Source organism: Numenius arquata, chromosome 4, assembly GCF_964106895.1.
Source record: "Numenius arquata chromosome 4, bNumArq3.hap1.1, whole genome shotgun sequence".
Lineage (NCBI taxonomy): Eukaryota > Metazoa > Chordata > Aves > Charadriiformes > Scolopacidae > Numenius > Numenius arquata.
This window is the reverse complement of record NC_133579.1, coordinates 52,951,957-52,976,497: the sequence shown is the minus strand read 5'-3', so window position 1 is coordinate 52,976,497 and position 24,541 is coordinate 52,951,957. Positions and strand designations below refer to the sequence as shown.

Here is a 24,541-nt window from a genome sequence, read left to right as displayed (position 1 = left end):
AATGTTATGCCACAAATGTTCATTGGAAAAACGTGCTTAGGTCATGTGATAACATTCTGACTACTTAGCACTTGCAAGAATCCCCCAGCAGTGACTGAACAGTATTTCCTTTTAAAATTAACTGGAAATAGCAGGTGGCAACAACATCTGAGGTGCAGCATAGGTTTAAAGCATCATTGCCAGCAAAGTATGTTAAAAAAAGGACCATCCCCAAAGTGTTAGTACTAATTGTCCATGTGATTTCAAATACAGACTTCTTTAGTATTGATGTAATATATTTTCTTCAGCAAGAAATACGCAGTTCACTCACTACTGAGAGACATAGGTTTCCATTATCTAGGAGATTCTCATCAACTTAGGTGACCAGTGTATGCAAGAACACAAACACACTCATGGAAGCAGAGTCGCAAGCTGTATTATTTTTTTCCTGTTTCCAACACATCAGCTGGTTAACATATGAGCAGAAAATAATGATGTTGTCCCTGTTTCAGAGCTAGCTTCAGTTCTGCCCTCTGTCTTGCATGTCAGAGCACTTTCAGAAGTCTAAGATCTCACTTTTAGAAATGCCATTCTGCTCCTCAACAATTTCCTTTTTCTTTGGCGTGTTGAGATGTGTTTCTAAAGAGTTCAAGCAGCATTTCTAACATAAAGCACTGTATATATTAGCTTTTAAACCAAATCTCCTTAAGCATAGAATAACAAATTAAACACTACTATAAAACATATCTCCACATCTCTTGATAATGGCAACCAAGGAAAAGATCTGCAAAGATCAGAGTGTGTTCCTTTTTAATGTCTGTGTTCTATGTACATAGTTGGCATTGTAGTTTATCTGGGAAGGAGTGAAAGTACAAAGTTTGGGGCCCAATATTTTTCCTTTCCCTAGAAGTTTGCAAAGGCTTCTCTTGAGATGCTCCTTTATTGCTTGCTTCAGATTTTTCACACAGACTGCTATTATACTAAATCAATACAGTCTTGAAAAAACAGTCTAATAACTGGATCAAGCATAAAAAAATTCTTAAGCTATATAACACAGCAGCTCCAGAAATGTCACCTATAAATGCTAATGAGCAAGATCTTTTCATTTTGTCATTAGCAATCTGACACATTTTGCTATTTTCGGGATGCTTTTTCATATTGATAAATAAGTAGCTTATATGGATATCACTTTAACTAGCAAGGAAGAAGATATACTCGTTTCTTAATTTGTGAAAATACTCTTTATTTTTTTATTATTTAGTCACATTGATTGACGTTTCTCTTTCCAGTGGTGAATAGCTACAAATAGCTGGTGTTTCTTTACTGAGCCCTTAAGTTACTAAGTCTGAATATAATACTTGCTGCAAAAGAACTACTTCTATACAAGTTCTCACAGACAAAATAATTGTTTTGCCACAATTTCATATATTTGAGCAACAGCTTTGTTCATTACTGCTATCTGCTGGAATACCTGTATAATCCACACATTTTATATCCGTGTTTTGCAGTGTAGCCTGAAGAGATGTCCAAACTGGACATGAATGTACTAGAAGGAAGTTAACTACATCTGCGTGGTGCACCTTCTGGCAAATTAAGCCAGCTAATTAGAACAAAGCAGGACTATCATGGCTTCTTTGCTTCTAGGCTTGAAGCCAGCATCCCTTAACAGCAACATGCTGCACTTAATAGACACACCGACAGTCTCAGATCTAGCTTAAATAGCAGCACTGTGTTGCGTTTCTCAATTATATTCATAGATATTCTCCCTTCTGCTCTAAATACTTTTTGAAAACAAATTTGGGGCAGTAGGAAAACTCATTCTTTTACTGGACTGCATTTTTCTGCTCTTAAATAGAATACTTAAATTCCTGGCATCTTTCATGAACATTAATTTGTATTTAAAAGCAGTTAGGCAGAAAAAACAAGTCTTTTATCACCCATTGTGGTGAATGAAAGCCATCAGTTTGATATCCCCCTGAGATTTTGGGGGAGTTAATGAAGCCTTCTTTGTGTCAGAAAGGTAAATTCTCAACTTGTTCATTTCCTCAATATCATTAATTAGCTAATACTTTTCTTCTATGACAGTTAGAAGAATTTGAAGGAATAGAGGTTCTTTTCTATCCAAAATGGTTTCTAATTATATCCCTGAACCTTTCCTCCTTCCATTTTAAAAAGGAACTGCTGACAAAAATGTCAAATCTATTTGGAAAAAAAAATAAATCTCTGATGTTGAATTCATTAAATTAAATGAAAAGGAACAAGATTAAGCTCTTACTGTTTCACCAGATCTAGAGAACTTCGACACATACCCCTCCTTAAAAGAAACCTAAAACATTGCTTATATTTAAGGCCAGGTACATTTGTTTGACAATAAAGATACTCAGGTTATTTTGAGTACCCAAAAGTTTATAGTATTTCCTGAGAAATATTAGTATTAAATACCTTGTTCTGAAATGTCAGTATTTCAAGTCTGTATTTCAAGTATTTTAAATGCCCATATGATTATTTCAAACCTCTATTCTTGTGAAACAACTGCAAAAATCACTGAATAATTGGTAAATTTGCACTGAAAACCTTTTTGTCATTGGTATTATGATAATTCAAATAATATTTAGGAAGAGAAACTTCCTCTAAAAACAATATAAATTTCTTACTAGAGAAAGTGATCCCTATGCTCTGGAAAATTTGAACTGTATTGTGGTTCGTCCAACTCAGGGCAAGGTCTGACAACGCTTGAGTCCTCTTCACTTTCCATTATGTATATAAGTCAACATCTGTCAATATGTAATGTAATTTAATAAACTTTACCATCATCTTCATTTTTAGCCTCTGGACTATGAGACAAGACGACTGTATACCTTGAAAGTAGAAGCTGAGAATACCCATGTGGATCCACGCTTCTATTATCTTGGGCCTTTCAAAGATACAACTATTGTGAAAATCTCTGTAGAAGATGTAGATGAACCTCCTGTCTTCAGCAGATCTTCTTACCTTTTTGAGGTGCATGAAGATATTGAGTTGGGGACAATAATAGGAACAGTAATGGCACGGGATCCTGATTCAGCCTCAAGTCCGATAAGGTAATACTCCACTCTGTAAATTCATCATTTGCTGAACAAATTAAGAGAAATAGTAATACAACATGAATTTTCACATACAGTGTGCACAGGAAAAAGATGTTATTTTTTTTTCTGTTATTTATTGCATCTCAGAGACAGACAGAATTGAGAATGATGCTATCCATAAGCCTCTGAACAACTCGGGGAACAGCTAGTCACTTGCACACAAGAGACATAGGAAATGTTTTCTAGTACTTCAAATCTCAGAAAATTTATGAAATTACACATTGATTTCAAGTAGTTTCTTAAGGACTACTTCTTGCTTCACACTGAAAAAGTGCCACACCCATCTATGGCCCAGTAAGGGCATAGAGCTTTCTAATGCTTTTTGCTCTGGGCAGTCCTGGGAAGTATGCAGTGCTGATCTGACCTGTTCTGGCTGCGGCCTCCGGCTTTGTAGGTTTGTCAGAGCGATTGCCATACAGTGCGTGGTCAAATACCTCAAGGAATTAGATATTTCAAAATAATATCTTTAAAAATCTTTTTTATGTAAACAACTAGATGCTTCATACTACAATGCACATAGCTGAATGTAGTAAACTATACTTTGGTGTGGGATTTTTTTTTGTTTGCTTTTCTATAATAAGCTTTAAGAAACAGGTAAGACAACGCTGTCCAAGTTGGATGTCTGTTGTCTGAAATACTGAATAAAGTAAAAAAATTACATTCTGGCAAAAGAAACTTATTTACTGACTTTGAAGTCAATTGCCACATACTTCTTAATGAGGCCCAGGTGGTAAAACTGGATTAGGAAATGAAACAGAATCTAATTTTCTCCTATGGTGATTCGTGTGTATGGAAAAGATAAGAGATAACACCAAGTCTCTAAAATGTAAGAATATATAAATAACTTAGCATTGCATCTTTTATCCACTCTAATGGCATGAGACAAATGACAATTTTAGTACTTATATTTTCTTAATTGTGACTGGAAAAAAGAACAAACAAATGAGTTTGGGCTCATTTTGTTTCTGACACAACTTGATGAATTGAAGAACTGTGGCAGGTATTTCCTTCATCGCTATTGTTTACAGAGAGTAGTAACCTAAAGATTATTATATATAATTTTTCTATGTCCTGTTGATGTTTCTTTCATTCTCCCATAGAAAATAGAAGAGGCAGGTGGAGCAAACCAATAGTAATAAAGACAAATAAATTTCTAAAAAAATTGAAAGTTACTATTCAACCTAGATTTAGTTTGCTTCGAGAAAAACATCAAAGATATATGTGAAAATGCTAGTACATTTATACACAGTCATACACACACACATTTATAGTAGTCATTTCTTTTAGCTTTGATTTAATGCTATGTAGTTGAAGACAATAATTTTACAGCAATTTACATAACATAGATTGAATTCTCTTTAGTATTTGCTCTGTTCCTCAACTTCCAAAGCAATCTTATTTATTCATTCAAACAATAATTACCTATGATAAGTTTTTACAAGCTTTTACTTCTTACAGTATCAATATTAAATGCAAAGTACTATGTCTTTACCCCAGAAGTGAAAAGCTAACATTTAAACTAAAGGATTTTGAAAACCGTCATATTTTGAAATGAGGACAGTTTGTATAATATCTTAATACTGCTATTAAAAAAAAATAAAATACAGCTTCATGTTGTAGAATTGATTCAGGGTAGGTTTTTTTTTTTCTGTTTAGGTGTTTATTTTAAAATATTAGTTTCTGTTTATTAAAATTCTATGTAAGTTAGACTTCCTATAAATTGAGTGCAAATAGCTTCCTGTTGCAGCAATTTCTCTTTCTGTTCAACTAATATCTTCTGAAAGTAATAATTTTCGTGGCATTTTCAGGCCATTAAAAGTAGTATGATGGGGTAGAAGCATGTGATTATCTCATGGCTTTTATCAAATGTTATGGAATTTTTACTGAAACAATGAAGAATATATCTCACTAGCTAGTGAAGTGATTATTGCCTATTGAAAACTGTTAGCTAGACTACTGTCAAAATAAGTTCTTTTTCTCATTAAAAATAACTTATTGGACGAAGTAAAATCAACTGCTTATCATATAAGCCAAGTAGTCTTAAATATAATTTCTCTGAAAAATAATAGATTTTTGTTTAATTCTAACTAACAGTTATTATAGTCAGCTACTAGTAAAAAAGTATAATTTCAACAAGTCTTTTTTTTTTTTTTATTCATTTTGGTGTTGGCTTGTTTGTTGGGGTTTGTTTGTTTGTTTGTTTTACATATTTATGTTATTATGTGTATTGGAGTGAGCAAACAAAACACACCAAAATGTTATAGACTTTATTTTCATATTACAGCATTTTTTCATTTGGCTCAATTCAGTGAAGTACTGTAAGTAAAACCAGATACACTTGGTGAACTGTTTAGATCACTCATAATAGTTGACAGAAACATGAACAATTGTTTCTGTAGCACTGTACAAGTGTACTAGCAGACTTTTTTCTTTCAATTTGGCCCAATTCTGCCAGGTTGTCAGACAAATGTTCTATACTTCACAAAATCCTACATTTAATTTCACATCAAAGGTTCAATCCTAACTTTGAAGGCAGTGTTAAATATTAGAAAAAATGGAGGAAAGAATAGCTTTCTGATTCTAGTTCGACATTCTGCCATATTGTATTAGTAGAAGTTTTGCCTGCAGAAGTACAGCAACTATAGTAACATAGAAGGTCCTCTAACATCAGTATATTCATGAAAGTGAAACCTCTGCATGTGAACTTATTTTTATAAAGATTTTTTTAAACTTCATCTCTAGAATTAATACATCCTAAAGTGTAGAAGCTGAGCTTATAAACATACTTTTGAAAAGCTCATAAATTAGCTGTCAGTCTCAGTCTGAAGGACTAGTACATCAAAGACAATTTTCCTTTCAGGATTAAAACAATTCTTTAATCATTATATTGAAATTCTGACTTATTTTTTATGATTCTTATATATGTGTATAAAAGCTTAGATGATCAAATATTACACTATTGTATGAAAAATTATGAAATTTTTGCAATTTTGATTCCGTATTTTATGGAACTAATCTTGAGAATTTTCATAAGTTTTTATAGAAACTAAATGTAACTCTTTGGAAAAATAACCTTTGTAATGAAACACATAGAACCTAAAAGCTTTATTGACTTTTGAAACATATGCTTTCTTCCATTTTCTATCATTTTGACAACACTTTTTCTTTCTTTATCATATTTAGGTTTTCCCTGGATCGCCACACTGACCTTGACAGGATATTTAATATTCATTCTGGAAACGGTTCCATCTATACTTCTAAACCACTTGACCGTGAGATATCACAATGGCACAATCTTAGTGTTATAGCAGCTGAGATCAGTAAGTCAATTTAGTCTCTTTCCTTTCAGCTTTCCATAGCCTGCAAAGTTACAACTGCGACTTCATGAGAAAAAGACTCTCTTCCTTCCCCTCTGCTCTTTTCTATTAGATATTCTTGGGAAGGAGCTAAGAGCAACTCTTTCCTAATTGTATGTTTCCTCCCCGACTTACACCACTGACATTTAAGGTCCAAGTTACTTCTGCTGTGTTACCCAATTAAAGAATAACACTGGAGTAATTCTGTTTTCTTCCATTTCTTTGAGGACAATTGCATGATTTTTCTGTTAAAGTAGCAGAGTTCAGGATGGTAATCTATGGTTTTTGTCTCTATCATTTTCATTTCCTTAGAAATAATTTCATTATCTCTTCCCATGGTACCTACAGCTCTTAGAATCAATACGTTACAGGTTAGGTTCAAATTGATCCCTAAGCTGTAGCATTTCTTAGACTATTTAAATCAGCGCTCTGTAAATATTTTCCTGTTAAAAGTACAAAGAGTCTAAAAAACTAAAAGTCCTAAACTTTCTACAATATTGAGATTAACTCTATTAGCCCAACAGAAAATTTTCTAAGGGACAAAGGTCTGATCTTTGAAATCAGCTAGTGAGGATCACTTGATTTCAAAGACACTGGTTTTTTAGGGTTAATTCTGTATCACTCAAAAAAAAAAAAAAAAGGAAAAAAAGAAAACATGGCTGGTCAGCAGTGGAACATGGTTAGCAAAAACTACACTGCAGAAAACTAAATGGAACATTGTGTCCAACCAATTAACCACGCTTAGCCTGCCTGTCCTTATTTCTGTAGTCTGGGGTAATAGGCTGGTTGTATTGAGTATACCTGGGTAGCTGTACATTTTTTATTTTGTTTTTAATCTTTTTTTTTTCCTTGAGATGCATGGTCCTGAGCTTAAAATCTCACATAGTGCTGTCCAATGTTGTAAGAATACTTTTCAGAAGTATTTATATAATTAAAATTACTTAGTATGCTTGTATGCATATATCATATTGCTAAATTTATTTCCTTGTCAGGACACTTTGAGCAAACTTACATTCTGAACCTATCTGGAGTAGCTAGCACTCTCCAAAGAGGTACCTTAGTTTTGGAGAAAGAAGTGAAAAGGGAGATTAGGTCTTTAAAACTTCAAAAATATTACCTGTGAAGCACGACTCAATGAGAAAGCAGTGTTAAGAGAACATATTTGGAAAGTGAGTATAAAAATGCAAAAGGTCATGAAAAACAGTGCCCTAAACCTGCCATTATAAACAATTCAGGATGTCAAAAAGATCCACACCCCACTCTTCAGCAAAGGTGTTATTAATAACAAGTGAACTTAATGCCAGCTACTCCTAAATGTTTACTGGTTCATTTGAAGAAGTTTAAAAGAAAAAAAAAAAAAAAAACAACCAGTAGTTTTGAATAATCTCTATTGTCACTTGTCCCATTCTATTAAAGTTGCAAAATCATATAGTATTTAGCTACCATCTAGCATAATTCCAACAAATTTGGAATTGACTTAAATTTTTTACTCCCAGTCATTATTTCTGATTCTTCGTATGGCAACTAGAGCAGCATGTGAGAATAGGGACTCTTGTATTCCCGAATTAACCTATACTAATGAGAAGGCACTCTAAATAATACTAGGGTTTTGGCATTGGGCAAGGGGGAGGTTACTATTCTTGTTTCTTAACCTAAGGTCTGAAAATCGACATACATATTCTTAAAGGCGATTTAAACATAGAAACTCTGATTCTAATCAATTATTTACCAGATCTTTTGGGGGATACTTTCATTGGCTTTGTTGAAATTTCTCCCTACTTATTAAGGCACAAGAGAGGAAACTCAGGCTTCAAAAATTTTCAATAAATATATGCACAAAGTCAATATTGTATTTTCTGTGTAAAACAAAACAGATCACAAATAATTTTAAAATTAAAAATCAAAACTTTACAGCAGAATAATACTTTTGAGCCCACCTGATAATGAAATTTGTCATTATAGTACTGGGCATACTTTTGGTATACTATATTTATACAGATTATTAACAGTTGCAGCCCCTAATTTTGTGTAAAATTTTAATTGCTTACTAGATACTAATACTTTATTTTTACTCTAAGCAAAATATCTCCTTATTTTTCAGGATGCTTAATTCTTACTTGGTATCAGTTCATACACTAAATTTTGACCAGTTTCATACTTAATTTTGCATTTCTATTGCTCATGAAATTTGGAATAAGCCAGAAAAATTTTAGTAGGAAAATAAACTCATTCTTCTCTCTTCTCCTGTCAGACAACCCCAAAGATACTACTCGTGTTCCTGTCTATGTAAGAATTTTGGATGTTAATGACAATGCCCCACAGTTTGCTGTATTCTACGATACTTTTGTCTGTGAAAATGCAAGAGCTGGACAGGTATGCCTTTGACAAACACTTTCCACTATCCAGTTTTGCTATGGCACTCAACTGTAGATCATTCTTGCCTGTTGCTTGGGAGAAATCGTGTCCAAAATAGCTTTTGAAATGTTAAAAAAGAAAGCAAAGTAGCTCTGTAGGTGATGCTTAGAGTGAAATATCAGTGAAATATGTTACAACAGCATCAGTGTGTGAATTACCACTTTTCTTTACCTAACCCTGTACTACTGTTAAATTCTGACTAGATATGTCCAAGAGACATGGTCGTCATTAATTTTGCCATTATCTCCACAAAGTAAAATGTTATATATAACTACTAAAAAGTTTTATCTATATTTTCAATAACTCTCAAATAACAAATTCAGATAGATTTCAATCCATGTGGATGGTGGTGATTACAGACATCTCCATCTGCCCTGTAATACTTTTTTTTTTTTTTTTTTTGTGATTGTTAGACTTATCTTTTATTATCACACCAAAAAATTTTGAAAAGAAAATACAAAACATACATTTTTTGAACTGGTAACATAACATTTTGTTTTGCCTCTTGGAGGCTACAGAATGTGTACTTCAATTTAAGTAAAACGGCTGGCTAATAGGCAAGCTGCTTATTAGAACTGTTTGAAAAATATTTTTCTATTACAGTACAGCATATTCCAAAGCACAGTCAGCCAATAATGGATCCTTTAAAATGGTAGCAGTACTACCTCAGTGCAATCATTTTAGCACCTATGAACAGAACATGGGAGAAGTGCCAGGTTTTCTTAACTGTTTGGGTCCTATAGGTATGGCATTCAGGTTGTCTTACAAATTTCACATTCAGTTTTATATTCTTCTATCTGAAGTAACATTAGTTGGAAATTAGTACAGAGGATTTAAGGCCCAAATTTATAATGCATAAAATATCTAATGGTACTGAGCAAGGGCATTTGTCTACTACGAGAGTTATAAGATAATTCAAGCTGTTAGATAAATAGAAATCACTGGCTAAACAGAAATTCTGATAGTTGCAGTGTCTTCTATAAATGCTAAAATAATATTTTAATCATTTTCGATATGAGGTATAGACTAAGAATTAGAAAAGTAGAGCACTGAATTTTCCTCTTCCAGTTTCACAAAAAAAAAGTCCTGGGTAAAAAAGATATCGAAACACTTTGATCCACAAATCTTACTCTGTTTAAGGTTTTAAAATCTGTTCTGTCCAGGTCACTATCTATAGATGGTACAGAAAATGCTTAATAGAACAGTTATATTTTTATGTAGACATATTTTGAGGAACTCTATTTTTCTGAGCTATCTAGAACATTGATGTCAGTATAATTTAAAAGTAACTATAAAAGTTATTTCTGCATTACGCTGGTTTTCTGTTCACATTCAGAAAAGGCTGTCAGATAAAAAGTTGAAAAAAAACATACTAATTATTTATAACTAATAAATGACAAACTAAATAAGCATGCGTATCAATAAATGTTTATTTAAATTGTTATAGAGTGCAGTAGTATCTCTTTACCAGAAAAAAAGTGCCATTTACTAAAAGGACTATAAATATAAAAATTTTTTTTAAAAAATCTGAGCTGTAAATGATTGTTTAAAGAAAAGAATTCACAGGAAGAGAAAACAATTCAATGCAGGATAACATGAATAATCTATTTGAATGTAACTATATTCTTCTTTCTTACTGGTAGATCATAAATAAGACTTGTTATTTTGGGATTCAGTCCACCCTGAGAGACTGAATATAATCAAACCATACTGAGCATGGTTTTCTAAGTTTGATTCCTCCCACATTTATGCTATTTTTCCTTTCTTTCATGTTTTCATAATTACTTTTGATCCATGATCAAATTTAAATATTCTGTTATATCACTGAAACTATTAGGATACTTCATCAGTCACAAATTTTGTGGTATTCACTGAAGTAGTTCCTATATCCTACTGACAAACATGTTAATGAATATTAGAGTTTTCCAGTTTATTTTCCCTTAAAATTTCCATTTACTTAATTCATATAGAAATATATATTATATACACACATATATATAGACATACATTATATATATTATGTAAATGGTGTGTATATATGTACGTACATATATACATACATAAAAAGATGCATATATATAGGAAGAGAGGGAGGGAGAGCATTTTTTATGAAATGGGAATTTTGGAGTCTGAGTGACTCAAAGGGCCTGTGAATGTTTTCCTGCTTGCTTGCTGTTACTGCTGATGTCTGATCATACCATGACCTTCAAGACAATGGGAATACCCTGTTCCAAGAAGTTCAAGCTACAAATAAGCAGCATCTGTAGCAAAATGCCTTTCTGATGGTTGTTATTTTGACCCTCCAAAAATGAGGACAATCTTGTTGTGATGGCATGAAGGGGACAGAGGCATCCATGTGAGCTATACAAGGCTGACTCAGTAGGAATTGAGTGGAAGAAAGGTGAAAAATTCTGGGGCTGCTGCAGCCCTGTACACAATGAAGTTCAGCTGTCCTCCACACCCAGGTGAGAAGAGCCAGGAGCTGGACATCTGGGCGGATGGATTCCCACTGGTTTTGTCAGATCCCAGCTGCCACATATCTGGCAGCTCAGCAGCCAGCCTTCCGAGATCCTCTGTTGTAAAAGACAGGAATCAGTGTAGAAAACAAAGTCAGTCCTACTTTAGAGAGATTTTACATGGAGGCTGAGTATATGTTTTCTACATATTCACTTTCTGTATAGCAATGGTCTGAAGATGACCCCTTCCTCTCCCTTTGTAAATGACCTGCCAAAAGAAAAGAAAGTATGAGTTGACCTTGGGCAGCAGCCAGGTTCTCACCCAGCCACTCCCTCCCGCCTCAAGAGGATAGGGGGAGAAAATAAGAGAAAAGGAAAATGGGTTGAGATAAAGACAGGGAGATGATTTACCAATTATAATCACTGGCAAAACAGACTCAGCTTAGGGAAAATTAATTTAATTTACTGCCAGTTAAAAATAGGGTAGGATAGTGAGAAACAAAGACAAAAGATCTGAAGCTCCTTCCTTCCATCCCCCTTCTTCCCACATTCACTTACACCCCTTCATTCCCGACTCCTCTACCTCCTCCTTTCTGCTGCTCCTTCCTCCTTCCCTGCTCCAATGTGGGTATTTCCCATGGGCTGCAGTCCTTCAGGATAAATCTCTTGCAGCCTGGCCCTTCCCAGGGGCTGCCGGCAAACCCCTGCCCCAGCGGGGTCTCTCTCTCCCGGGGCCGCAGGGGCATCTCTGCGGGGGCGCCCGGAGCCCCTCCTCCCCTCCTCCCGCTCTCCCCTCGGGGCTGGCAGGGCCGTTTCTCACCCGGTTTCCCTCAGCCCCGGCTGCCGGGCAGCGTTTTGCCCTTTCTGACAGAGTTTTTCCCCGCGGCGCCCGCCCGTGGCTGAGGGGCTCAGCTGTGCCCTGCGGTGGGGCCGTTGGAGCCGGCGGGAACCGGCTGTGTCCGGCACGGGGCAGCCCCGGCCCCTCGCCACAGGGGCCGCCCGGCAGCGACCAGCGCCGGCACCGGGGCACCCACACCTGGCACAAGTATGTTGTGATGTTTAAATGGGAAACTGCTTAGGATTTTTTTATTTCCCTTTGGGTGTTCACCATATTCTCCTACTCTGGTCATTATAATACACATATATATGCGTGTCTGGAGGGTTATATACATAAAATCTAAAAATATTGAGTAACAAACATATACCAAATCACATAGGCCTTGCGTTAACAGACCTGTACTGTCATGGGTGCCCAGTGGCATTCTGGTCCCTTCAAAGAGTGTGTCCTTTCTCTGAATGATTACCTGCCCGAGCCAGAGGTAGGAATTAGGTAAACTGCATGGTTTCCTGTAGTTTTCAAAACCTTAAAAGTAATGAGGAAAGTTGGATTTTCATCTCATCAGTTTGGGTCTCCAAGCACGCTTGTTGTGATCTAACTGTTCGTAGCCTTCATTTACCAAACCTATACATGCCTATTCCCTTTTCACATGTTCCAATGATATATAACAGTCTAGCTCATTATGGATTCTCTTTCAATAACATTTTAAAATATGAATGATTTATTCCTTTTTTTCCTTTTTCCTATATCTTAATTCAACACAGATTATATAAACACACTAGGTTTCCTGAATCAATTATATTTTTATTGCTCCTCGTCTTATCAACTCATTTGACCCAAATAAAAAATTTTATCAGGGATATTTTTCACACCATAACCTTGCTTTCACGTGGCTTTTTGTATCTTTATATTTCCTGTAATTTCCTTATTATATTCACCAGGTGTCTTTCTAATAATTATTCCTTTTATTGAAAAAATAACTGAAATATGTATCTATTGAAAAACTAAATTCCTTGTGGTTTCATTTTCTAGCATTTGATTTTCCCTCCTTTTTTTTAGATGTTTTATCTAGAACTCTCTTACATCCTTTGTTTCTGAAGTGTAATTTTTTTTTTTTTTTTTTTCATCTCTCATTTCTTTTGTCATACTACAATTTGTGGTAAATTTACTTAAATATTTTTTTTCTCTTCCTTTTCAATCTCCTCTGATTTACTCTTGTTTTAGTTCTTTAGTTCCTTCAGTATATTTCCACAGGTCTTATATCTTCCAGTGTTTTCAGTCGTATCGGAGTTTTTTTCTTGCTTTACTTTTTTCAAAAACTCTCAAAGTTTTACTTTGTTTTACTCTGGTAAGAAACAGTTTTTGTAATGTAAATCAATATAGGGTTTCTAAAGAGTTGTGGTTTTGTTGGGGTTTTTTTTCATAATAGCTCATTATATTTTATATTCTTTGTACAGAATTTAAAATCATATATATAATGTGTTATAGGAAAAATAACCACTTACTTAAGCAGTGGATTGAACTGATGATTAAAGAGGACCTACCAAGCACAAAAGTGAATTGTGTGGTAATAAGTAGCCTGCACAGCAAATTTGTTTTTATTGTTTTATCAGTTTTTAGTGGCTAACAGCCCTCTTTGACTACTTTTGGGCTCATACTTCCTGTTTGTTTTCAGCCAGAGTAACATCCTTTGCTTCCCTGCGGTTGTTACTGCTTTGTGGCATTGCTAGCAAGGAGAAGCGAGTTACTGTGGGTGTAATAGGGGTATCCCATGGTTGACTGTTCTAAGAGGGAAACAACAGTGCATGAAACCATGTGTAAAACAGGATATATCACATTAATATCGTTACCCATGTCATCAGCAAATAGTATGCAATATAATGCTTTCAAGTTTGTTTATTTAGGTTTTTTTAATTAAACCAAAAGCAGACCCTGACCTGTCCCATGGAAGTCAAAACAAAGAAGGGCTAACACTAATTTATGCATTTGAATACATTGTCTGGAGCAATGTAGTACTAACTAGGGTTACCTCTTGTCAAAACTCCAATATTAAATGTTTGTACAAGTATCATATACATATTGGTATATGTTACATCATGTAAGAACCCCCTTAGATTATAACCACTGTTTTCTATTGGTACAATTACCAATATAGCTGCTGTAGCTATAAAAGCTATGGAGAATAGTTTTATGACAGTTCCAGGGAAACAAAAGTCTTCCCAGATTCCTATTTTGGAATAGTGTTGATAACTTCCAAACTTCTTCAGACAACTAGCTTTCCTGGTAGTCTATCACTTTCTAAAAGTCTAGTTTGTTAAATCAGATTCTCATAGAAAAGTCGGGGGACAGTAGAAATTACTCGTATTTACTTTCTCCTTCAAAGGGTCCGTTATAAGTAAACAGGATTTTCTAATAGGACTTAAGTACTTCTGTCCTGGATAGTTACTGCTGCTTGTTTAATTACATTTTTAAAAAACAGTACAAAACGTTAACAACAAATTTAAGAAACTGAGGACTAAAACCTTTAATGATTAGTATTATTCAGTTTTAGTAAGAAATAACAAATATGTACATTAAGAGTAGAAGATACTCTGCAATACCCATTGTCTATATTTATATTGTAACACCGGGTGGTAGATGACCTGTAAGGCAGAGTTTACTTTCTACCATTTCAGTTCCTCTCAATTGTAGGTTTATATTTAAAAGCCACTGAGAAAGGGAATTGGCTGCTAATGTACATGTTGATTACAAATAAAGAGGCATACCGAGTAAGAAATCTTTTTTCTTCAGTTGCATTTGCATCTATTTAAGACACTCTAAGTAGTTACCCTGCTATGAATTACTGCCCAGAGGTTCAGAGTCAAGCAAGCAATGGCTAAAAGCTAGTATATTGAAGGCTTTATTGGTCCTTGAACTTTCAAGAATGGGTCCAGGTTTGGTAAAACACAGATAGTATTGCAAGTGGCTGCCTAGCAACTTCACAAAAGGGAAAGCTCATGCAACACAGCTCCCACAGTTAGTTACAATCTTAATTAGTCCTGTCAGTTCTGTGCCCACACACGAATGGATTATAACTGGATAAAAACTTGTAGAGTCATTGAATTTACCTGTACCACCAGACAGTGGTGCAGTCTGCTTAAAATGGTTCGATTTGTGACAATAATTAAAAATTTGAGCGAAGACCGACTTGCATGAGATCCATAAGGTGCCCCAAGATGGCTGAGACTGGAATGCTGGAGGAACAAGACATGGAGCAACAAGCACAATACACTGAAGGTCCAGAAGATAATATAGTGTATCACTCTTAGGAAACGCTTTCTGTCACATGCTGCAATTTCTTGCGCAAGGGAACAAAAGGAAGAGTCAAACACAAAAAACTGTCCGATACAAATACTATGGGATGGAAAGATCTGACTCTAACCCAAGGCTTAATTAGACAAGTCTTGGAGAAGAGGCAGAACCATTAGAGTACAAATGGCTAGTCTGAAAAAATTCTGAAAGCAAAATTCCCTGTTCCACACTGGGATCCTTAGCGTCTGCTCACCTTCATTGTGATCACAGCTGATGAAATAGAGGAGAGTGGAGGGACCAAGTGCAACAGAGATATTTTGACAAAAAAAAAAAAAAAAAAGGTGTCAGCTGAGACGTAATCCAGGATTTCAGACCACAACCTACTCTCAAACAGAAGTAGTGACAACTCCTTTTGCTCAAGTCAACTATCAGGAAATCAAATATGTCCTATTTAGTCCTATTTGGGACAACCAAACCTTCGATGTTGCTATAATTGTCTGCAAGAGAGATGGAGTAAGCAAGCAAAGAAATCACCAAAGCAACCTATACCATTAACTATGGACTACATTTGTACTTTTATCACTTCCTAGGAATGCAGGAGGAATCTGCTTTCCCCGTTGCTCGTTTTTATGTTGTGTTGATGTGCTGTCTGAAGCTTGCTTCACATACTGGCCTTGAAAGAGCACAAGAGACCATGCAGTATTTCAAAAAGTTAGCAGGAAGATGCTCCCCCCAAAGGCCAAAGTCTAAAGGCTAACTCTAAATGAACTTCATCCACGCTGAGCTCCCAGGCTGGTGAATAGCAGGTTCCTTGTGATGATGTACAGGAGGAAACGGAGTGCAGCAGCGATACTGCAAGGAGAACTTTCCAGGCTCGGACAGGAGATGAAGAGTACTTGCACTATTAGAATGTGTATGTGGCCTCATTTGAAAAGGAGGTAGTAAGACAATTCTAGTGTGAATTTCCAATAATATCCTCATTTGCAAAAAAAAAAAAAAAATTACAAGTATTTTAGAAACGTAGGTTCTAATTGAGAATAGCAAAGCAAATAATGTTTTTGTTTGTGGAGTATTTTACAATTTAATTTAGAGAAGTTGCAAATATGACAATGTATCTAAACACATTGTTTCACTAAGATGATCCTTAAAACTTTGTCTTTTAAAGAAAATTATCAGCAATTAACTTGAAAATGCATAATTTATTCAACAAAAAGTTTTCTGGCATTTTTGAATTGTCCCTAAATTTTAATATCTAAACAACACTTGCAACAGAAAAACACAAGCAACTTTGGGGTTTTTTTTATTCGTAATGTAAGCAAATTAGCTAAATTTGCTTGCAAAATGTATTATAAGGTTAAACATTGTCAATATTTGAACAGAAGAGTTCCCAGAATGTGGAGCAAGAAACAGATCCCTCGGACGAGACTGTGGACCCTGACAACAGCTCAGAGGACATTCTCATGCTGGTCGGCAAGAAACCGTGGGAAGAGTAAAGTCAGCAGATAGCGTATAATCTCTTGAGAAGGAAACATCTCTGAGAGAACTGTGAATAGAGACCTGTCTGTTAGAGAACTGTCTCTTTGTGCTTTGTAGCAAACTTGTAGCTTAACAGTTAGCAAACTTATGCAAGATGCATGAACAGTGAGCAATTACTGACTTGTGGCAACAGGCTATAAAAGCACCTGAATCTTATAATAAACGTCTTCGCTTCACCCTCCGGCGGAGTCCGTGTTCTCAATTGCCACAAATGGTGCCCCGTGTGAGGAGCGATAACCGAGTCAAAAGAGACCGGCCGGTGGCAAGCCCCACGGAACTGAAGTGCTGCTGAAAGGAAGCAGGAGCTGGCTTAAATCATCTCTTCTGGGAGAGAGAGGTGAGCCGTGGGGGACTATGGGGAATAATGCTTCTAGTGAAGAAAAATCAGTGCTTAATTTGATGGAGGGACTTTTACTGAAACATGATGTTACAGTCAACCCGCATCTGTTAAAACAACTCTTGAAATGGGTGTCTGTGATGTGCCCAGGGGTAGACACTGCTTCCATTTTCACAACAAAGGTATGGGATGAAGCTGGTGTGAAGCTTTGGGATAGAGCCACACGTTCGGACAAGTTGGCGGGGGAGCTTTTAACTCCTTGGAGGAAGATCCTAGAAATGCTTAAGAAACAGGAAAAGCGGGAAGATGCTAGACGCACAGAGGGAGGTGAGCACTGCGGTCCAAAAACGGAGTCGCCTGCTCCCGTGGTTACTTTGTTGCATCCAGACCTGGAAGAACAACCCGGGGACCCTTTCAACCCATGAGAAGTTGATCCCGATGAAATACCCAATCTGTTCCCCCCCCGACCCCAGAAAACTTCAATTGCTACAATAAATGGTGAATAGGGGAATTAATAAGAGATCTTTTCTTCTTGTCTGTTGTTCTGCTAAGGGACACGTAGCCGTAGTAGGTGAACTATCCCTGTAAACCATAAAAGATCTTAGGCTATAAAAAAAATTCTTCATTCTCCTTTCAAACTGCGTATGGACACTCAGAAGTGGAGGAGTTGATTTTCATCAGCTTAACACCAACATCTGACTGCATTCATGGTCTCCAATTGTGAAATAAGATGGGCTAGCGTTTTCTTGACTTAATTTTGCAAAAATATCTAAAGATTTATTTGCTAATTACCCACTAAATAATTAAAAGTTTCATTCTTTAAAAAAAATATTCTATGTTTGTATTATCTGTTTTTGTTCATCTAGTAAGTTATTGGGGGTTTATGTGAGAAAACAAACTTAGAGAAAGACAAAACTCCAGTTGAAAGCAAGCAAGCTCTTGTTGCAAATGTTGGTATTAAAGATGATCAGTCCTGACAAACGCTGTGATATGAAGAGAAATGGCTATATTTAGAAGAACTGGAAAAGGAAAACCAAACAGGTTTCAACAAGTATGCCACAGGGAAGGAGTAGTGTCAAAAATTAGATGTAATTCCATGCTTGAGAAGACACTGCAATTGAAAATGATGGATCAGAAATGAAGAATAAAAATGACACAGGCTAAAGATTAACCTATTTTTGGAAGTTAAACTTAAGAAAATAACTGAACAGTCACACATGCATCCACAAAAATTCGGCCATAGGTACAGTTTTTATTGCTATGGTATAAAAAAAAGCACTCTGAAACAAAGCAATAAATATGTCAAAATTGTATTTTGTTTGGGAAATGACATTTTGCCACACTTAGGTATAGACACTTCATTGAAAAAAGCCACATATTCATTTATCTTACAGATAAACAAATCTTGATGAAGGGCTTGTCATTGCTTCCCAAAAGTACATCCAAACTTTTTTGTAGGCAGAAAGCACTCAGTCCAAGTATATAACTGACCTGATGCAGCCTACTCTGAGAATTGTTACACCAATTCTCATCTCTACTCTGAGGTAGTGCATCTGTAGAATATGCTACAATGTCTTGCAAGAGTTGTAGTATATATATACAATTAACTGGCATTTTTTTATCTCAGGAATCTTATTGTTGCATTTCACTGTGCTAATAAATAGAAAAATAATGTTTTAGAAACTTATGTTTTTATTTTTAAATTTAATTTGAAACTTTAACTTTCTTTCCCTGGGTAAAAACCTGCCTGGATGTCTGGGACCAAAGAGCTGTGGTGAATGGAGTTAAATCCAGTTGGTGGCCAGACACAAGTGGTGTTCCCCAGGGCTCAGTACTGGGGCCTATTCTCTTTAATATCTTTATTAATGATCTGGATGAGGGAATTGAGTTCACCCTCAGTAAGTTTACAGACGACACCAAGTTGGGCAAGAGTGTTGATCTGCTTGAAGGTAGAAAGGCTCTGCAGAGGGATCTGGACAGGCTGGCTCGGTGGGCTTAGGCCAATGGTATAAGGTTCAACAGGGCCAAGTGCTGGGTCCTGCACTTGAGTCACAACAACCCCATGCAACGCTACAGGCTCGGGGAAGAGTGGCTGGAAAGCTGCCTGATGAAAAAGGACCTGGCAGTATTAGTCGACAGCCGACTAAATATAGGCTGGCAGTGTTCCCAGTTGGCCAAGAAAGCCAATAGCATCCTGCTTGTATCAGAAATAGTGTGGCCCAGCATAGGGAAGTGATTGTCCACCTGTGCTTGGCACTGGTCAAGCAACATCTCAAATACAGTTTTGGTTCTGGGACATGTCCAGAGAAGGGCAACAAAGCTGGTAGGGGGTCTAGAGCACAAGCTGAAGAGCAGCTGAGGGAACTGTGTTTGTTTAGCCTGGAGAAAAGAGGCTGAGAGGAGACCTATTTGCTGTCTACAGCTACCTGAAAGGAGGTTTTAGAGAGGTGGGAGTCAGTCTCTTCTCCCAAGTCACGAGCAATAGGACAAGAGGAAATGGCCTCAAGTTGTGCCAGGGGAGGTTTAGATTGGATATTAGGAAAAAATTCTTCACTGGAAGGGTCATTAAGCATTGGAACAGACTGCCCAGGGAAGTGGTTGAGTCCCCATCCATGATGGTATTTAAAAGATGTGTAGATGTAGTGTTGAGCAACACGATGTAGTGGTAACTTGGCAGTTCTAGGTTATCAGTTGGATTTGGTGATCTTAAAGGTCTCTTCCAACCAAAACGATTCTATGATTCTATCCTATCAGAAACATCTATTTGATAAAATACCATTTTTATCACAAAAATACAAAACATCCTCCGAATTCCCAACCTAGGTGTTGATTTGAATTTAAAATGATGGACAAAGAATAAAACCAACCTAGGCTACAGATAAAACTATTTTTGGCAAGTTTTTTCCTCTACATAGTTACAGAAATATAAAAATATATATTGAAAAAAAGAAATAGAGGAAGACTAAGACAGAAGCTGGCCATTTTATATGTTTACATGTACCACCACATGAAACATGTATGGATGCTCTTGTTGGAGAAACTCATATGATATGCTTGTTCAACATTTGTTCAGTTAATATGTTCTACAGATTAAGTCAATATGTGTATAGTTTGAATATGGAGTTGTCTTAACATTTCTAGTCTTCTTAAAATAATCAGATGGCTGTATCGGAAACCTAGGTGTATTGGTTTTTTTGTTGTTTGTTTGCTTGCTTTTTTTCCTGCAGCTTATTCAGACCATAAGTGCAGTAGACAAAGATGACCCTCTTGGTGGACAAAAATTTTTCTTCAGTTTAGCTGCTGTTAACCCTAACTTCACTGTTCAGGATAACGAAGGTAAAATTCATGTCTGTTCCAGGGAAGGAGTTTTATCTCTGCTGTCTGGCCTATATTCCTGAAATATATTTGCTTTTGATGTCTATCAATAAGTAGAGATGCCATCGAGGCTGCTGCTAGAAAGAATAATAACTTTACCTGAATGTTTATGGTTTAGGACTTCCACATTTTTATCTGTGTAAGGGAGGAAAAAAATAGCATGGCAAAAATTTGATTAAACAAATTGTAGACACACAGTAAAAGTGTTGGTTTGGGGTGAGTAGCCAGATGAAGTGATTGACTGAAGGAGGAAAAAAGGTTTCAAAAATGGCTCCACCTGACAAGTTCAGATTTTCCACTTTAGCCTTCTGTCACATAGTTCTTATTCCATTGGTCTTCTGTTTTTTCTTCTTTCTGACCATTAATGAAAATAATAGTTCTGAGCGCATAGCCACTTTGGCTTTGCTTTTGAACCTTTGTCAATCTTTCTTTATCAGAGAAAATTTTCAGAAGATTCTGCTGGGGAAGGGGGACTGTGCACCCATTTTGGCCTTCATTATCTATATGACTAACCGAGAGACCTATAAATTACAGAAGAAATAAATGAGGGGAAACATGATACCAGCATTCAAATGTATTGAAGGCATATAGGAAATGGGAATAATCATCTTTTCCTGATGAAGATTGCAGGAAGCAATAATCTGCAAACAACATAAAAAACTTTAGGTTAGCTAGAGAAAAAAATTCTAACAGTAGCAAAAATGAAGAAATGAACTTAGATTGTTTGGGTACCTTTTAAAATCCGCAGCAGCAGAGGCATTGAAAGATCCATCAGACACATAGTTTTTGATGTTGAGTGAAAACAAATAGCATACAAATTCCCCAAACCAATGAAGGGATGCAGTAAAGGAAAATTTTGTGTTTCACATCATGAAGGCTATGAAAAAAATATATAATTTAATATTTTAAACAAGATTATATCATAGTGACTAGATCCTGAGTGTGTAGAGGTATAGACCTTGTTATTTCTTTTCTATCCATAATTATTTTCTCTCTTTTTGCACTTGGGTTGTTTTCATTCAGCCTGAAGTGGGCTGGCAAGATAGCTAACCACTTACCTCAAGAGATCCACAAGTATGATGGAAAGTAGATTTTCCTTCTAATGGAGGCTAAATATATATTTTCTCTGTTTTTGGCCTAAAAGGTTAACAACTTCAGTGTTGGCTCACACTCTAATATTGTGGCCCTAAAAACAGAAGAAATAGTCTCTCCCTGGTCTTCATTCCTTTCCTTCCCTCTGGCCACTCAGTGAACAGCTTTTGATGCTGAAGTATACTGCGTACAACCAACATGTGCCTGCTACAAATGCAGTTTAGTAAATTCACTTCTCAAAACTGTGCAGGAATACCTACCATCTTTCACATTTTCTGAATTCCTAGGACAATTTTTACCTACAAAATTTATGCCATGTGCTAAGGTACATAATTCATTCTTTTACAGTATGTTGAAAGTGTTTTGGTGTAGAAAATCTCATAACTGAGTTTACAGATAGCATTCCTGTGGGTGTTGTCATGGAAGAGCCATAGAAAGAATCTTTCAGAACAGAGTGCTTGTTGAACAGCGTGAAGCGGAAGGTTATTTTTTTCTCAGTTGGCCACTTCATCTCAGGGGTTCAGCCCTGAACTGGAACTGTCATGCACTACATGCATTAATCTATAAAACATTTTAAGCTTTGAGAAATCCTCTTCTCAAACCACACTCAAATACAGGGCAGAGGCACAGAAAAACGGGCCAGATACACATTAAAAATTATAAATAGCTTTCTAATCAAATGGGAATGTCATTAGAAAAAAAGAGACATCACTATAATATCAGAACAGTTTCAAAATGCAACCAGTGATACAAAATATGATGGTTTGCGTGTACTATAAATGATACATTATATATTTTTATACTCTACAACAATATATTTTAATCAATCTAGATAACACTGCCAGAATTTTGACAAGAAGGAATGGCTTTAGTCGACATGAAATAAGTACTTACCTTCTACCAGTGGTGATATCGGACAATGATTACCCGATCCAGAGCAGCACTGGCACACTGACCATTCGAGTGTGTGCCTGCGACAGCCGAGGGAACATGCAGTCCTGCAACGCTGAGGCCTTGCTCCTCCCTGCTGGCCTCAGCACAGGGGCACTGGTTGCCATTCTCCTCTGCATCATTATCCTGCTAGGTAAGAAAAAGAAATGCAACTTTCCCCCTATGAACAAACGCTTCACACCTGATTCATTTTACAAAACTATGCAGGTTGGTAAAATTAATGATTTTGCAGGAAGAATTCAGCTGCAACTTGAAACAAAAGAAAAAAAAAGGCAATACCCATTTGCCTGGGAACTGGACACAGTAAATAAGAATTCAAGTCCCAGACTGTTAAAAATATCAGTGTGCAACCAGAAGCTCATTTTTGTTCTCTTGTTAAGTCTGAAGAAGTAGATCAGAGAGGAGGAATAGCAAAATCAAAACTCACTTTCATGTGTTTAATTTTAAACTTTTTTTGAGGGAATGTCTATTTGTTATTTAAATAACTATCTAAAGTCAACATACAGTATCTACTTCACACAGAATAGGCCAGTAAATGGTATTTTACTTTATTAAGGCCCCGTCTATCCAGAGGTTTCTGTGCTGTAATAAAAAATAAGTGAATTTTGTAAAATCTCCATTTTACAGTTTTCAGAATATCACTAATGACCTGTAATTCATCTCAAAAGCAGTTTTTAACAGTATACCTTGAGCTTAAAAAGGGAAAGGATCTTCAGAATAGACCTGGCTATTCTAAAGCTCATTCAAGTTACAGAAGGGGCATGTAGACAAGCTCATGGTTCTATAAAGCAAAGCACACAATGTGTGCAAAATAGCAAATTTTGAAACAGATCTTACTGTGCTAGAATAATACAAATAGAGATATTTATCCATTTATCAGAGAGAAATGAATTGCTACAATGTAGCTGAAATAAAACTCTTTTACCTGGTGAATTTACTACTAAGAAATTGTTAGAGTTCTTTACCCATTCTTTGTTTCTCTCTTTAAGTTATAGTGGTGCTGTTTGCTGCTCTGAAGAGGCAACGAAAGAAGGAGCCTTTGATCCTCTCTAAAGAGGATATCAGAGACAACATTGTGAGTTATAACGATGAAGGCGGTGGAGAGGAAGACACCCAAGCCTTTGATATTGGCACACTGAGGAATCCTGCAGCTATCGAAGATAAGAAGCTTCGACGAGACATTATCCCTGAAACCTTATTTGTACCACGGAGGACTCCTTCAGCACCAGATAACACAGATGTCCGAGATTTCATTAACCAAAGGCTTAAAGAGCATGATACTGATCCTTCTGCACCGCCGTATGACTCACTTGCCACCTATGCCTATGAAGGAAATGATTCAATAGCTGAATCCTTGAGCTCCTTAGAGTCGGGTACTACCGAAGGAGACCAAAACTATGATTACCTCCGAGAATGGGGTCCTCGGTTTAATAAGCTAGCTGAAATGTATGGTGGAGGAGAAAGTGACAAAGACACTTCTTGACCTACAGTAGGCTACATTTTTGTTTCCTTTGAGCGGAAGTAATTTTACAGACACCTTCTGCACTCAACAGTATTTAACATTCAGGAAAATTTTCCTGCCACTCAGCACAATGGTTTCCTTTTAAAATTTGTTTTTAATTTGTTCATTAATGTCATTCATTCTTTCTAGTAGGGTGCCACTTGGAATATATACAGCATTTTATTTAATCACCTTCCCAGAGCCAAAGCTATGGAAATTCAGTGTTGTCCATTTTAGTAAGTAAATAAAAAATACCTTACCTTCAGAAATTTGAACAGGGTGATAATCC

At 36.2% G+C, this 24,541-nt stretch overlaps 1 protein-coding gene across 1 annotated transcript in view; it reads left to right on the top strand.

Annotated features, from left to right (window-relative positions):
* LOC141463855 (cadherin-10) overlaps positions 1 to 24,234 on the top strand; it is a 64,417-nt gene extending 40,183 nt beyond the window's left edge. Inside the window, exons 6-11 of the mRNA XM_074146506.1 lie at positions 2,806 to 3,059; positions 6,288 to 6,424; positions 8,712 to 8,833; positions 20,561 to 20,669; positions 22,633 to 22,884; positions 23,741 to 24,234. Of these exons, the coding sequence (XP_074002607.1) occupies positions 2,806 to 3,059; positions 6,288 to 6,424; positions 8,712 to 8,833; positions 20,561 to 20,669; positions 22,633 to 22,884; positions 23,741 to 24,234 (1,368 nt within the window). The remainder of the gene's footprint in view (positions 1 to 2,805; positions 3,060 to 6,287; positions 6,425 to 8,711; positions 8,834 to 20,560; positions 20,670 to 22,632; positions 22,885 to 23,740) is intronic.
* The last annotated feature ends 307 nt before the right edge of the window (positions 24,235 to 24,541 follow it).